We start from the raw sequence: 13,110 nt of genomic DNA on the forward strand, positions 1-13,110 counted from the left end.
ATTTAGAAAACAATACTTTTTTCATTGTGTTTCTAAACAATTTTGAGCTTGATACCTCTTTTCCATACACTTAATGCTTTATTAATAGACCATAAACCAAATTTGCATAAGCCACTGAATTGTGTTGATTTTGCAGCTACCAAAAACACGGATCGTTGCATTGTCTTGCCTCTTTACAACTTGCAATTAGACTCGGATGGTGGTTTGTCAATTATCACAGTTGGATTTTTAATATTTGCAGGTTTTTATGAAAGTCTAAGTCCGTAACTGCGTTTTTTCTTTTTCTCTAGCGCTCCACCCTTGTCCATGATCCCATGGATCAAGAAAATGCTCAAAATTCAAAATTTTTGGATCAACTTGAAACCAGTGCCAAAGTGTAGATATCGTTGCTATGAATTCAATGCAACTTGTTTCACTGAAATCCAACTTCGGATGCTCTCGAAATCACGTTTTGTTCGTTTTGGGAAACAACTAAAAAAAAAAATTTTGAGTTGCAAGAATGCCTAGTGAGGAGTTCGTACGCTGACTGGGTCTTGACATGGCAAGTTGACTGGACATTCATTGGCCAATGAGTGATTGACATTTGTCACGAGTTTATTGGTTGACACGTGGCTATTTTTTAGTGGTTAACGATTTTATTGTGGAGGGCCAATGAACAAGTGCCACGTGGCCTCCTCGTAATGGACAAAATTTGTGAGGCTGAACAACCTCCACCAGAATTGAAACCAAGACCTCATACCTTGCAACAAAGCAACTTTACCAATTCGGTTGCATTGCTTCTTGTTTAATATAGTTCCGAATGTAGATTTAAAGTGTGATGGGCACGCCCTTGGGGAAAGGGGCGGGGCTAAGCCCTAGCCCCTGGCCCTCCAGCGCCACGGAACCATAGGGTGGGGCCAAGGGCTAGGAGCCTAAGCCTTAGCCCGACCCACAGTCATGGTCTCGTGCCAAAACAACCTACAGTGCCAGTGCAAAAATGAAAGGGGGCTAGCCCTAGGCACATGGTGCCATATGACCACAGGCGCGGTAGAGGAATGGGGCCAGAAATCCGTTGGCCCTCAACTAGGATCCTAGGCACCCAACATGGTCGTATGGTGTCATGTGACTATAATATTCAAAATTGGGACTTAATGGCGATTTTATTCGTCCTACAAATTCGACCGCGAATTGAGAATATAGGCCAGGTTTGCGTGCAGTTTCCGCGTTTGGTGCGCACAGGCCGGGTTTAGTTCGAATTGTAGGATTATTAATAGCAAAATTGGGCAAAAACTTGAAATAGTGATATTTTACTCAATTTTTGGCCAAATGAGGTGCAAAAATAGTCAAAATTGGGGTTTTCGATAGTGCTGGATACATTGGAGACATTAGTTTTGCTGTTTGAGCTTTGTAAAAGCCTATAATTATACTTTTGATTATGAAGTTAGATCTCTTATCCAAGTTTATTGCAAAATTTTAAAACTAACTTGGTTTTGTTTTATCTTCCAGGTCGTAGAGAGCATACTCAACAATATTGAAACTCTTTTATTCAATTGGAACCTGAAATTAAAAAGACAAATTGAAAGGATTTGATCTCTAACTTCAAATTGTGGCTCACAAACTCTATTTGTTCTCATTCTCAAATATTCCTTTTCTTTCTACATCTTCCTGCAAATGATTAGTGAGTTGGGTGGCTCTCACTACACCACCAATAAATAAAATTGCAAATAAAATGAAATATAACTTAAAAACTCTTTAAAAAACACACATCACGAAACTTGGTTTTATTCATTAATTCTATCCTACTCTACTCTACTAGAAATAGAAAGCTGTTTCAAGTGTATGTCTAGTGTAACCATGTGCGTAATAGGAGTAAAAAGATATTCATGCTTAGTTTTGAAAAATATGCATTAAAACACATCAAAGCATGAAAAACTAGTTGTTTTGATAATACAATCAAGAAGTAAGGAAGAATGAAAAAGTGATGTGACTTGATCCTTGATTGGAACAATAAGGCCATGACATTCCTGATTCCTTTTTTGGTTTAGATCACATTGAATATCCTCCTTTGTTATGCATTCCTCAATCTTAGATTCTAGTGGTTTCTCCCCATCAAAAGTATTGCATGATTCTTTAGTCTCTTCAATAGATTGACAAGAGGAATCATAAGAGACTTGAAGATCTTCTTGTGGAGGTGGAGAGATAGACAAGTTTATGAATGCAGTTAAAATATACTCTTCCTAAGTGGTAGATATCTCAGCGGTTGCTAGGATTCGAGAAAGTTCTTAGAAGGACATTCTTCAAACTCTTAACTGTCTGTGAATTACTCCAACTGGTTGATAATTCCTGTCGTGCACATAGATTAGTACAAATTTTTGAAAATTTATTGAAATATAATATGCATCCTAAATGATTTTAATATGATTTTAACCATGCATTTAAAAATGAATGCAACTATCATGAGTTGTTTAAACTTTCAAAATAAACACCTATGTATACCTTCTCGACAACAACACCAAAATGTTGTGTGATTTAATTGTGAGTTAAATCCCTGTCATTAATTGTCAACTAGGGGTTTGTAGACTGATGAGGTATACTTGTACTATATGTACTAGGTGGTTATTTATCAGAATAGATTAGTTCTAATGCAATTAAAACTAATTACAAAGTTAACTAAATCAATCGAATCTAAACAAACCGAACATAAAGAAATTGAAATCACACTTGCAGAATTGAAGTCACACCACACTTGCATAAATGAAAATCACACCACACTTGCATAATTGAAATCATGCCACACTTGTTGAATTGAAATCACACTCACACTTACTAAAATAAAAACACATTTGCTGAAAGGAAAAACACTTTTGCATAAAATGAAAACACACTTGCTGAAAATAAATGAAATAACAAAACTATACTATGTTACCAATATGTACAAAGATTTGCAAACTGTAGTTGATGGGGGTGTCCTCCATTCCTCAGCGAGCACATTAAACAACTATCACATCTTGGAGATCAAAGTAGCGGTACGTATTTCATAAAATGAAGTTACAAGATATTACAAGAATCCTCTATCCTCACTTTACAAATCGCATCTTGGATGTAATTTGGAACCTCCAACTAGCAACTAACACTAACAACTAACAACTTTGCAACTAACACTTAACAACTAATAACCCTTTGTATGAAGGGTGCACTCCTATTTATACAAAAATTGAGGATACCTATTCAATAAATATAGATCCTTAGACCTCTCCTAAATCCACATTTGAACCTCCAACTAGCAACTAACACTAACAACTAACAACTTTGCAACTAACACTTAACAACTAATAACCCTTTGTATGAAGGGTGCACTCCTATTTATACAAAAATTGAGGATACCTATTCAATAAATATAGATCCTTAGACCTCTCCTAAATCCACATTTATCTCTTGTGGTTACAACCAATCTCTTAAAAATGTAAAATACAAATCCTCTCAAAATTCTCTCATCCATGATTCTTCTCATTTGAATGTGCATAGTTAATGATCCACATCTTCTACAATTATTTCACAAATTTTCATGAGTTGGAATTTGAAATTCGAATTTGTGGTTGGGCGGCCAAGTAGGACCCTTCTATAATCTCCAAGTAGGCATACAATATCACAAAACTCAAAACACTTTTAGATATATATGGAAACATTTTAATTTCCTTATATTTAATCACAAATTCTCTTAAAATACTTAAAATTAATGACTTGGAAAATAATAATGATAAACCCATATGATTATGAGAATGGTTACTTAATGTGAGGTTATGGGGCTATAGAGTTACAGAATGAGGGCAAAATGACGGAAATGAAAGTGTAAGTGGATGACATTTTGGAGGCCCAACACTTCAGCTGTCACACCTCCTTTAGGACTTCTAGTCATAGGCTACTTTGGGTAGCCAACACACTTCCCTCCACCAGACCAATGGCACCCATCACTTTACTATAAGTTATGCTCCTTGCTGAGGTCTCCGACTGCCCAAGTCAACCTCAACACATGGAACTTATAGGCTGCTCATAAACCGATCCAAAACTGATCCAATAACACAGATCCAACACCTACAAGATGCACCAAAATACATACCTTTAGCTCACTGTTTAAGGTCTGCTCCTTTGCTGCAACTTGAGCCTGGTTAGGGCAAAAAGCACATTCACTTTCTAGCCCTTAATTTTTGCCCAAATTTTCTCCTCAAAGTTGCGGTTGTCCCTCCTTAAGAGGTTGCGGTAGTTTTCTGCAAATCTGGGCTGTCCTAGCCCTCAAACAACCCATGGTCTTCCTTCAAGTCACTGCAGCATGCTCCAGATCTCCTCCATAGGTCTGCGACAGCCTTGTTTGGGGACAATGCACTCATAAATCAACCCTTAAACACTTCAGACCTTGACCCCTGTACCTCAGCCTCCTTATCTGCAATTTGGTCACCAACAGAAGCCCTGTTGACCACTACGTGTCAACGACCCATAGCAGTATACCCCATTTTTACGCAAAATGGATAGCGCTTGATCGATGTGTCCGTGCCGTCCAGCTATTATTATCAGCATGGTCATCATGTTATAATGTAAACCCATTTTGCATGTATATGATGTAAATAATCTCAACAAAACCATGTCATGTATGTAACAACCTAGGTAAACCTACCTTTCTGGTGACGATTTACATTCTGGAAAGTTTTTTTGTCTCATCGATCCATTCTCGGATGGTCGGTAGAGTGTTCATTCAGTCTTACCCCAAAGCGGAAATGAATTTTGTCACTGGGATCTTAGGCAAGTCCCAGTGTCCTAGATTGAGTCTATGTGAAAGTGATTTGGGAATAGTCCTAACTATTTGGTTAGGTTATTTTATTATAAATTGCTTGGTCTGCTGGATTATATTTGTGTTGCAGAAATGGGTTGTCTATGAGGGTCTATTACAAATGGCTTTCCCCCTTATGATGTAAAAAATATGAAAATCATGATATCACTCTTGAGGGTTGAAAAAATAATTTATACCCTCATAGGTTAATTAATTAAATTTTCTGGCCAAAAAATTAATTAAAATTCTAAGCCAAAAATTTAATTAATTCTAGGTGCTAGGTAAATTTAAATTCTCCAAAGGCAAAATTCGTCAGTGATTGAAAATAAAATTTTAAAAGGTCCTGAGACTAAGGTAAATTAATTATTTTGATAAATTTTAAACCTTTGATCCTTGGGGTTAAGTCAAAGTCAAATTTTTGAGTTAATTAAAATGCAGTTAATTGAAAAATTCGAATTTCCCCAAATATTTAAATATTTCGACAGATGAGATTGAAAGGAGTTTTAATCTTTATCAACGTTCGAGATTGCTTTGACGATGATCACTCGAACTAGCCGTTGGAAGATTTATCGTTAAATAGAAAGTCATTTGTACGATCTATCCGACCTTTGAGTTGTGTGCTTAACAAGAAGCTCCTATGTAATATTTTTCTGGATAATAAAAAAAGACTTTGGGGTTAAGTTTTGTTGGTGTTGCTTTTCATGGGAATACTATAAGATGTGTTGTTTTCATGCATAATTTTTTCTAAAGCTATTGATAATAATTTTTAGAGAGTGATTTGAATACAGGTATCTTGCTCAGTTGCTGGGGTTTGAATAATAATTTAAATTTTGAATGTAATAGCAGACATCTCTATTTGTCTGAGTTTTATTATTATTTTATCACTCTATTTTTAATGGTTAGATCTAGTTTTGCAGGAAAATCTTGATTTTAGATCCTCGGACGTTAGGGGAAGTTTTCAGTTGGATCAACCAACTCCCGATCGTGTTTTCTGAGGAGCCCAATAAAATTAATCCCGGATTTATCATAAGATTTTTTGTTGGTGATGCATGAAGGGTTTCGAGTTAGCACTTCTTTAAAATTTAAAAATTTCATTTTTTGTGTGGGAAATTGATAAATCTTGTTGTTGAGAGCCTTAGATTATTAGATTTGGGAATGAAGTTGGACTCATACTCCTTAGATCTGATAAATCTACTATTCTTGTGTAGTATGTAAACTCTATAATTATTTTTCTAACGTGGGTTTTTATGGGTTTTAGTTTTTATCATTGTATATATCGTTTGGATGTTTCTTGTTGTCGAACAACTATAGATCTGAGGAAGAAATTTGTGTAGAGTTCAGATCTAGACCATGGAAGGTAAGATCTGGATCTCGGGGGGTTTATCAATGTAATTTTCCAGGGATATTATTCAATTTTGTTATCGTTCAAGGGTTTAAAATTTTTAGTTTTGGAAACTTTCATGAGGGTTTCAAGGCTAAATTTGAAGCATAAAAAATATATTGATGTGGAATTGGATTTTCTGGGTTTATTTGGGCTTCTTGAGGCTACTGTTGGCTGCCTAGAAATGCTCCCCGGGTTCTTCTTTTTATTCTTCTTACTGCAAAACAAATTCGATTTTTTTTTTAAGGAAGGCCCACAACCCTTTCACGCTGCGTGTCCATGTCTTTTTCTATCTGCTGCGTCCTCCTCTTGCTGCCCTCCTGTCCATGACTTCCCTTTCCTCCTTCTCCCTGCACGTTATTCTGCTAGTTTTCTTCTCCCATCCACGACTTCTCCTTGCAGCTGCATTTTCCTCCATTTCTGCAAGCAAACACTGCTGCCATCCCTTTGTTGCCTATCTCCCTGCTCGGCCTCCTTGACTTGCTGCTTCGTTATCCTCTTTGCTCCTGTCATCGTGCTCCCTAACTCTGCCGTCGAGTTTCCTCCTGCTGCCATCGCTCCTTCATCATACATGTAGCCTTCTCCTTCTGCTCCTGTGCATCCTCCCTTAGCTCCCTTGCTACTTCATTGCTCAACGCTGCTGTCCCTCCCTCTATTCTACCCATCGATGCTCATCTCCGTCGTTGTCCAAACCTACATACACAACCAACAAACAAAGCATTTTGACTTTTTCTTTTTAGTATTTCATTTGTATTTTATTTATGCGGTTAGGTTTAGGTTTCATTTTATTTTTATCTTTTATGTTAGGTTAGTTTAATTTTTCATTTCATTTTTAATTTGTATATGCGTTAGGGGTTAGGGTTTATGTATTTTTTTTTATTTTCATTTTCATTTGATTTTGTCTTGATTTTTTTTTTTCATTTCAACTTGTTTTAATTTGATTTTTGATTTTTATATTTTTTTGATTTCCTTTTTTTTTCTTTTTTTTTTTCGATTTGATTTTTGTTTTACCCTTTTTATTTTTATTTTAACTTATCATTTTGATTTTTATTCTCATTTGAAAAACATTTAAAAAACATTAAAATATTTAAAAAATCTAAAAAAACATTAATTTTTGGTGACTTTAGAATGGCTAAGGAATAAAATTAAAAGAGGATTTGCGCTTTCACATTAAAATTTTTAATGTGGCCTCTGACCCATTTAAATTCCAATTTATTAACCCTTTTGATTTACTTTTGTCATATTAAAAATTTAATTTCTTCATTTTACCACATTAAATTAATTGCCTAAGGGATAATTAAAATTCAAATTTAAAGTTCCTTGGTGTCATTGGTGTTAAATGTAAAATTTTAATTTTTGTGGTATTGATTTCTCTATTGGCAAGTGCGATTAATGTTTTAAAAAATTATATTGCCTATTGGAAAATTGTTCTAGATCTGAATTCTTAATGAAAATTATTTTAAATCTGGAATTTCTTGCATGATAAAGTTTTGGGCATTGATCATTCATGAACATGACTATTTGTCACATTTATAACTTGCTATAGAAAACTTGTTTTTATTTAGTCTATGGTTAATTGAGTATAAAGTCACTGGTCTATAATCATTTCTATCTTGTGGTTGTGTCTCGGTCGTGGTAGTGTTTGATCTATTCGTCTCAGTTAACCAAGACTCATTTACATTTGTCAAGTTGTCCATCTTTAAGTCTCCTAGAGTTTGTGTTCCACAGGCTATTCTCATTCATTCATCTTAGGGACTACCCCCTTGACTTGTCTAGGAGAGAGTCTAAACGGAGTAAGGATTAGAGTGACAACCATTACTCTGAGCGTTGTCGCGATGCCTAGACACTTTGTGCGACAACATTTTTTGGTGCTGTTGCCGGGGACAGTTTTTCTTAGTCTTTACGACATTGTTCTAATCATCTAATCTTTTACGCCATTCATTAGCCTGTCAAGTGGCACAACATTTTTTGGCGTCGTTGCTGGGGATATTTTATTCTCGACATTTCAATGACATTTCCTCATCATTCTTCTCATTTCTCATCTCTCATTCGAGTTGGCAAAGTCAACACTTCTTGGCACTGCCACCAAGGAGCTATTTATTGTACCTTGGCTTTATGACATTTCATCTCATTTTTCTGACATCATTTTGTCTCTTCATCTTAACTCTTGTCATCTCGCTCATCTAATCCTTTCATCTTCGTTTTCTACACCTGAGCATTCTGGTTGGTTTCCTGTTTGGGTGGCGACTCCACTTATTCATTCATTTAATCCCAGACAAGGAGCCCTCCCTGAATATCCATCTGCCTCCATCCACTAAATTTTCGGTTTCGCCTTTGGAAACTTTGTGAGAGATTCATGCTCAAGTGGCGACTCTACTTCTTCCATTTCTTACAAGAATTTCTGCTAGAAGCTTGCTTCTTGTAGATGTTTTGATTTTCTTGAGTAGGGATCTCTCTCTCTAAAATCCATTTGGCCCATCTTGTTCTCATTAAATAAGTCATCATGGATTATGACTTGTTTGCTCCTTGTGATTTTACTAATATTCAGGGAGCTCTGCATGGTTATCCTTCTTTTTTTGGTGACGCCATTGATGAATTTCCTCCTTTTCAAGGTAACAATGCTTTTACTGCCGAAACTCACCTTCAAAATGTCAATATAAGCAAGTGTCCCCCATTTTCTAAATATGAAGATTTGAAGATGAAGATTTTCATTCTTACCTTATCTGGAGATGCTTTTGATTGGTTTGTTAATTTCCTTAATAACACTTTTGATTCTCTACAATCAATCTTTGATTCCTTTGAAGATAGATATGGAGATAAAGACAAAGTCAAAGTGAAAGCTGAAGTAAAGGAAACTATAGAAGTTGAAAATGATTTCAAGGAGTTAATTCAAATGGTTAAAGACATACAGTTAAATCAGGCTCAAGTAAGCAAGAATGCAGAAGTTAATCAGGCTCAACTTATTAAAGATATGGAACTTAATCAAGCAACATTAACAGCTGATCATGCCAGGGAAATTAATTCTATGCAAAGCAAGTTATTAGCCCTAGAGGAAAAGATGACGATCATGGAATTCAATCATTCAAATCAAGTGACTACCATGGAAGCAAGTTATCAAGAAGAAATAAGTTCGATTCAGAACAAATTGTCAACTATGGATGAAGAAATGACCATCATGAGATTCGATTATAATAATCAATTATCTACCAAGCAAGAAAATCATAAGAAATAGATAAACTATATGCAAAAATGCTTCATGGGCATGAAAGCAAAGAATGATAAAAGTATAAAGGACATGGAAATTGGTCAAATATCTCTTTAGAATAGATTATTGGCCATAGAAGAAAAGCAGGTACCATGTGTCATAAATACAGAGGGAATAGATATCATCGAAAACAGATTAAAAATAATGGAAGTTAATCATTCTAATCAAATGTCCATTATTTAGAATCAAATAAAGACTATGCAAGCTAAAAATGTTAGTCTGCAAGAAAGATTCATGAAAACTGAACTCAATCAAGCGAAGTTAATAGTAAGACATGCTAGAGAAATGAGTTCATTACATAAGAGGTTGGAAGAGAGGAAATCACAGGTCCCGTATTGTTGTGAATATCCTGAGAAAGAGGCTAACTCCATTAACTTTATTGATCATTCTACCTTCTTGAAAGGCTTATTCTTATAATGTAAATTTTCATTAAATTTTACTTAAATTTTTAACATTACCATGAAATGACTCAAGATATTTGCATGGTTCCGAACTCATTGGATTTCGTTTGGAAAAAGTAGAATTTTAGATCCCACTCAAAATCTAGCAGAGTTAACAGTTTTTTAGGATTTCAGGATTGGGAGGATTGCAATGTTCCCATTGGATTTTGTCATGTATGAGGGTATGGAACTAACCTTTAATCACGAGCACCAATCCCTTTATGTACCTTCATGTTAGTGGCATTGATTGTTGAACTCCTCTATCATGATCCTACTAAAAATTTATCCATCACTCAAACAAAATCTTGAATTGGCATGCTAAGCATTTTCTATCTTATTTTAATGCTTAGAGGGTGATATTGATGACGAAGATCCCAATATAGGAAAAGACAGACAAAGATTTTAATGATATGTAGGTATTTGTTGTAGCATGATTATTTTTATTTTTATTTTATTTATTTTTTCTTTAATTTTATGCTAGATGCCATCTAAGGCCTTTTTTTTGACGTATTTTCAGTTCAGTCTTGTTATTTTGGTTATGTGCACCCTTACATGCTATATAATTGAGAACTTTTGCTTATTTGTGTATAAATGGTTTGGATTCATAGGGATGCACATGAATATATATGTTTTTCTTTAAATTTTGAATATTTTATATGTTTTTGGTTGATTGGTTTTTTGGTCTGGTTTTTTTACTGGTTCCTGGTCCGGCAGGGTCTACTAGTTCGATGACTGGTCTGGTTCTGATAAAATTGGTTTAAATAGTTGAAACAATTTTCTATTTCACAGATAAGATGTATAAGATGCCAAATGATACATCAAACATTGTTACCCATTGTAGTCATTTTCTAGTCAAAATTCAAAACTGAATACACAATACAAATTAATACATCAAATATGATAATTGAATGGCAGCATCATGAGTCATCTACACTGATCAATATAACTGTGAGCTATTGATTCCCTTTACTCCTTTTAAGGAATAAGTAATGGATTGTCTTCTAAAAGAAAAGGGTCTTATGGCTGGAGTTGCGTGGCTACTAGTGGGGTCTCCTTTTGTGTTGAGGTTTGTACATCAACCTCATCACTCTTAGTTTCCTCCTCATCACCCCCTAATAGTTCTGGGTCATCTTCTCTTGACCCCTGCTGCTTTTGCCTCTCCTCTAAATAGTCAGGTGCTGCCTCCATAATAGGCCTCTTGTTCTCCACCCTCCACTCAGAGATGGTGTCAATGTTGCTGAAGGAAATAACATCCACATTAAGGGGTCTTTCAAGCTGCTTTACTCACAGCCAGAGATTGTAGTAGACATTGACCACATCATTAAGGGCTATTAATCTAACCTGTAAGATGGTAATAAGAAATGCTAGAGGGCCATGCAGACTTCAAGTGCATATCAGGGATATTATAAGGTGACAAAAAAATTTAATTGCTAATTGTTGTGCATCTTTAAGTGTATTTTTTCAAATACACTCCAATTACGCTCGCAGTCCAAATTGCCATAGATTATCATAATTACCTTAATTACAAATCTCTGTAAAAGCGGTGCTTTTCCACCATAACATTGTTAAAATGATTCCTGAAAGTTTTCTGGTTACCGATTATCACAACCCCTCAACCAATCAATATGGAAAGGAACTTTAAGTTACTGGATTGACTAGAGGTCAAGGTTCATTGGAACCTTGTATCTAGGTAGTGGCATTGGGGAAAAGCAAAATGTATGTGCAGGTGAGGGGTCAATTTCAGTGAGCATCCAGGTGGGGCACTGAACTGGTTCAGAATTGAAACTCATTCACTCCTGATAAATTACCAATGTTGCAAAAGTTGGATTCGGGAATAAATTAGCAAGGGTCTGAAAATTGAAAAAGTAGTAAAAGTTGGGAGAAAATCGAAAAAATTGGCAAAAACTACACAAAATTAAAAAAGTCTGGTTGAAAAACTCATCTGGTTGGGATTTTATCCAGATTTTGGTAACAATGTTAAAATTACCCTCCAAAAGTCATGGTCTATTAAAACAGTCGCACATTGCTGTTTTTTCCAACACTAGTTTTACCTTCCATAGTCCTTTCTTTTTCTTGTAAAATATTGTAGTACTTCAAAATTAATAATGAAATAGAAGTGTTTAAAAATGATTAGCATTGATCATAGTTTTGTAGTTCCTATGCCATTGTATATTTTCAAAATGAGTTTTATTTAAATAGAGATATAAATTCACAAAGTAGAATAGAGAATGAAAATGCCAGATAATGGCAAGAGAAAGGTGCAGTTGTTAATCTTTTTATTCCATGGGTGTGTTTATTGGTAGAGGAAGCTTGATTACAGTACAATGGAACCTAGTAGAATTATCGATCCGATTCTAAGATAGTATAAAGCTTTGTATACAAAATTCTTTGAAATTTTAGAACGGTCTACCGGTGACATATCCATTTCTCCTCTCATTTTTCACAGTACCGGAAATGTCTGAGAATGTTCACAGAATTATTAGGCTTATGGCATCACTTCAAATATTATGAGGAAGGTTTAATGATGAACAATGCACGATACTTGATCTCTAGTCTAATCCAAGCATCTTGAGTTTTCCGCAGGCTATAGTTCGCACTCTTGTTAAGGATGTCATTTTACCCTTAGTAAATCAGCACTTGAAAAGGGGCTTCCCTCTGCCCATCATTAAAAACTTCAGAGTACAAGATGCTGATGTACTATATGGCGAATCTCAATTACTTGTATGTGCAGATGTACAATATATGCTTTAATACTTGAGCCCCCAGATAGTCGGGCTGCTCTGGTATTCTCTACAATTGTGTAATATGTTAAAAGTCTGGAGTTCTTGTAACACTAAGTTACACATGTAAATTGAAATTTGTAAACCAAATTCACATTATTCTGTTCCCTCTTTGTAATATACATGATGTAAAATAATCAAGGAAGTGTGTGTTTCTACACATTACAAGTTGAAATAATTGTATTTGTCATTCTTTCAAATTTATCTTATGCATTTTCTTTGGGTGTTATCATATGACTGTTTAACCAGTGGAGAAAGAAATATTGAATCACCATGGATTATGTCTCTGTCAATGGTGTCTTTTACTTTAGTTTTCCACATACCGTATAGGCACGTGAATGTGAGGACAAGTATTTTGCTCTTGCAAAATAAAATGATTTTATTTTACTGTATATAGTATTGAAATAAATCAGCCTATCATTTTTATGATGGATTGAAAAATC

General features: G+C 35.0%; 1 protein-coding gene across 1 annotated transcript in view; it reads left to right on the plus strand.

Moving 5' to 3' along the window:
* Window positions 1-12,901, plus strand: part of LOC149266304 (lipid-binding serum glycoprotein family protein) — a 209,913-nt gene extending 197,012 nt beyond the window's left edge. The window contains exon 6 of the mRNA XM_089430226.1: window positions 12,471-12,901. Coding sequence (XP_089286352.1) covers window positions 12,471-12,638 — 168 coding nt within the window. The 3' untranslated portion in view covers window positions 12,639-12,901. The remainder of the gene's footprint in view (window positions 1-12,470) is intronic.
* Window positions 12,902-13,110: the final 209 nt, after the last annotated feature.

The sequence above is a fragment of the Pinus tabuliformis genome, chromosome 6 (genome assembly GCF_031772625.1).
Source record: "Pinus tabuliformis cultivar Carrire ecotype Pingquan chromosome 6, CPIR1, whole genome shotgun sequence".
Taxonomy (NCBI): Eukaryota; Viridiplantae; Streptophyta; class Pinopsida; order Pinales; family Pinaceae; genus Pinus; species Pinus tabuliformis.